This window comes from Arachis ipaensis, chromosome B07, assembly GCF_000816755.2.
Source record: "Arachis ipaensis cultivar K30076 chromosome B07, Araip1.1, whole genome shotgun sequence".
NCBI lineage: Eukaryota > Viridiplantae > Streptophyta > Magnoliopsida > Fabales > Fabaceae > Arachis > Arachis ipaensis.
Genome location: NC_029791.2, coordinates 122,251,969 through 122,255,346, shown reverse-complemented (window position 1 = coordinate 122,255,346; position 3,378 = coordinate 122,251,969). Strand labels below are relative to the sequence as shown.

The window sequence follows — 3,378 nt, the reverse complement described above, 5'->3', positions numbered from 1 at the left end:
GTGTGTTAGAGTATACAAATAAAAAATGCATGTTGGATAAGGGATTCTGAGTTTAATAGATATCTCGTGAAAGTAAATCTACAATAAAAATTACCTGTTTTAGATAATATATCTTTTGTAAAGTTTTATAATTGTAAGAGTATTTTTTTAATGTCATGCATCCCCACCGCTGCATCTCAAGCATGAGGAGGCAACATGGTACGCCGTTAGACGATAGGATCAAGCCGTACGTCTAGATGGCTGGCTTGGCCCATCTTGCGAGATTCAATGACCACTGGTTTAAGTTAGATGTGCCATTAGTCAGTGCATTTGTGGAGAGATGGCGTCTGGAGACTCATACCTTTCATTTTCCCTTCGGTGAGTGCACGGTTACGTTACAGGATGTAGCCTACCAGCTAGGGCTCCCGATCAACGGTCAGTACGTCAATGGATGTTTGACGGACTTTGAACGGTACATCGAAGGAGGCTGTCTCGCGTGGACTTAGTTTGAGGAGTTGTTGGGTGTGATGCTGCCACCGGACTGCATCTACAAGTTCATTGTGAAGTGCACTTAGATGCAGCAGATGTTCAGTGACCTTCCGGAGGGGGCAGACGGGGAGACAGTTCGAAGGTACGCTAGAGCGTACATTATGATGCTACTATTGACGCAGATCTTCAGCAACAAGTCCAGTACTCGTAAGCAGATCAGGTGGTTGCTCTACGTGGCTGCCCTACTCAACACTGCAACACTACCTGACATCGTTATCTGTACACCTAGCACCCATCGCGGCAACTCATTATATGACTCTTCCCAGTCTCCGTAAATCTGATCCACGGCCTTCTGCTTAGCCATCCAAACCCTCCTGTAAGTCGGTCTGAAACCAAAATGGGTCTCTGTCACATTTTGAAGTACCTTGATTGACACTGCAGCATCGGCTCTAATTATAGGTAGTATGAAAGCCGAGATCACATGGTAATCTAGCCTCCTGTGATCACTGGATATCGAAGTAGCCAGACAAGTATGTGAACCATTGTACCATTTTTATCTCTCATATGCCTCTGCTACCGGAGATTGATACGAATCAACCATGTGCACCTGTTGCTGAAATACTTACACTTGCCATGGTACTTGCGGTAATCAGATTGCAACACTTTATACACAACTCCACGTCAGATGCTGTAAGTCTTCATGCTCAACACGGCCTCCTCTTTATCCTGAATTTGCTGTCCAACTTGGAACTCATCTAGTCCTCCTGTATCCTGTGTGTCTCTGGCCCCAAACCCGACAGGCACGGCAGGTTCTCCCTACTGTCTCATGGCATCCAAGTCCAAAGCTGAAAAGTGTGCCGGGAGGGGGGGGGTATTGCGGAGTTCCTGAACTAGTTGCTCCACCACCCCCAGCTAGAGTATTCCTCGCATCCTTATCGTCGCTATCATCGGTAATCGTGGCAGGCTCCACATCATCATCATCCTCATCCTGAAATACATCTTCCACACCATCTGATGCTCTACCCTGTCGGGATTCTGGTAACACATCATCAATGCCGGCCATCGCAATCGCAACATCAACTACGGGCCCAGTGTCAACCCTTTCTCTGTCACGAGTGCGGTTTAGATCAGTAGCGAAGGATGGGGAAGCCACCAAAACTGCCTCAGGCTTAATCACGGACAGAGATGAAGAGGCACCAACAAACCTCGAACTAGAGCAGGCTGCCGTGGCTGAAGGTAGAGGATTTCAGTTAGAACCTCCTGAACTAGAGACCACATCCACAAGCTTAGCCAACAGCTCAAGAGTCCTCACCTCCGAAAATTACCGACAACTACGGAACAGAACTTCCAGATCTTCGTCGTTGCCTATGACGAATGAATCATACTTCACATCATCCCGCAAAACAGATATCGAAATTCTGTAGAATAACTTTTCCACCCGTTTCACGCCTTGCAGCCCCAATTTTTGGATTATAGTATCCTGAAACTCGATGAACTCGTCGAACGTTTCATGAAAATACTGAGCGGATCCTTATCAGTAAACTTAATTCTGGAACGCGTTTTTTTCTTAATCGACCCTCTATAGTGCACTAAAACTAAGAAACTCTCATCACTAGCCATTATGGGGCTCACTATGATGAAGAATTCACATTCCACAGCTATTTATATACATTTGCACCCTACTAAATCGAAGTACCCAACATCCATTTATATATGTTGCTGAAACTATAGTAAATATAGCTCCCCTAATTCGATTTATTTATGTTGATCTCGACACAAGTAAATCGAATTTGGGGACTTCGATTTAGCATAAATCTAACTAGTCAATCTAATTCGATTTACATGGAAACCTAACCATGCATGCATAAATCGATAGGGGCTAATTCGATTTACATGAATATCTACTAAATCGAATTTACCTGTTTCGATTTATATAGAACTATGTTAAATCGAGTTTGGCTGTTTCGATTTACATAGAATTACCATCTAAGAACATAGACGTAACGATTTTTTATTTAGGTGATTTGCGTAATATTAAATTGGCATTGATTTATCTAAGTGATTTGTCCTTTTTATTAATTAGTGGAACTCCATCAACTATAATGCATTCGTTATTACATCATTCGTTACTTTAAAATAACTTTAATTTTGTCCTAATTAAAGTGACTTTTAGAGTACATGAGATGTGAAGGCATTAAGAACAAAAAGGATAGAACATTTGACTAATGAATGATGGCATTGATCAATCCTTTATAAAATAAAATTAAAAAAATGAGTGGAATTAGAAATGGTCATATATGTTATTATTTATAAATAAGGGAGTGGCCACACCCACACGGTGCAACTCATTACTATCTGAAACATGCAAATTACTACTGATTCCTAAATTAAAGAGAGTGATATTATTAGCTTTTTATGATTATGCGTAAACTATTACCCATAATATCGGATGGATTCATTCAACGAATTTGGGTTGGCATGAACCACGCTTGTGTTAATTCTAAGCATTATTCCTAAAATCATATGATTCGTAGTAAATTAAGAGAGAAACAAAATAATTATTACACCAATGAATAATAGTTTAAATGACATAGTCTTCCCATACTCAATTAAGAGGTTACGGGTTCGAGTCTCCTATCTTTGATAAAAAAAAAACAAAATAATTATTACTTTGGTACCTTTCCAAAATTAAAAGATAAATATTTTATTTTTAGTTTAATTATTTTGTTAAGCTCTGTAATTTTATTAAATTTTTAATTAGATTCTTACATTTTAAAATTTGTAATTATATTCTCACCAATTTTTTTAAGAAAAAACACAATAATCCAAGAATATTTGTTTTCAAAATATTTCAAAATTTATTTTACATCAAATACAAAAATAAATTTTCCAAAAGTATTTTGTAGCTTT

General features: G+C 39.2%; 1 protein-coding gene across 1 annotated transcript in view; it reads right to left on the bottom strand.

Annotated features, from left to right (window-relative positions):
* Window positions 698-3,378, bottom strand: part of LOC107607899 — a 13,608-nt gene continuing 10,927 nt past the window's right edge. The window contains exons 2-5 of the mRNA XM_016309794.1: window positions 1,804-1,998; window positions 1,273-1,698; window positions 1,076-1,130; window positions 698-974 (exon numbers count right to left, since the gene is read on the bottom strand). Coding sequence (XP_016165280.1) covers window positions 698-974; window positions 1,076-1,130; window positions 1,273-1,698; window positions 1,804-1,998 — 953 coding nt within the window. The remainder of the gene's footprint in view (window positions 975-1,075; window positions 1,131-1,272; window positions 1,699-1,803; window positions 1,999-3,378) is intronic.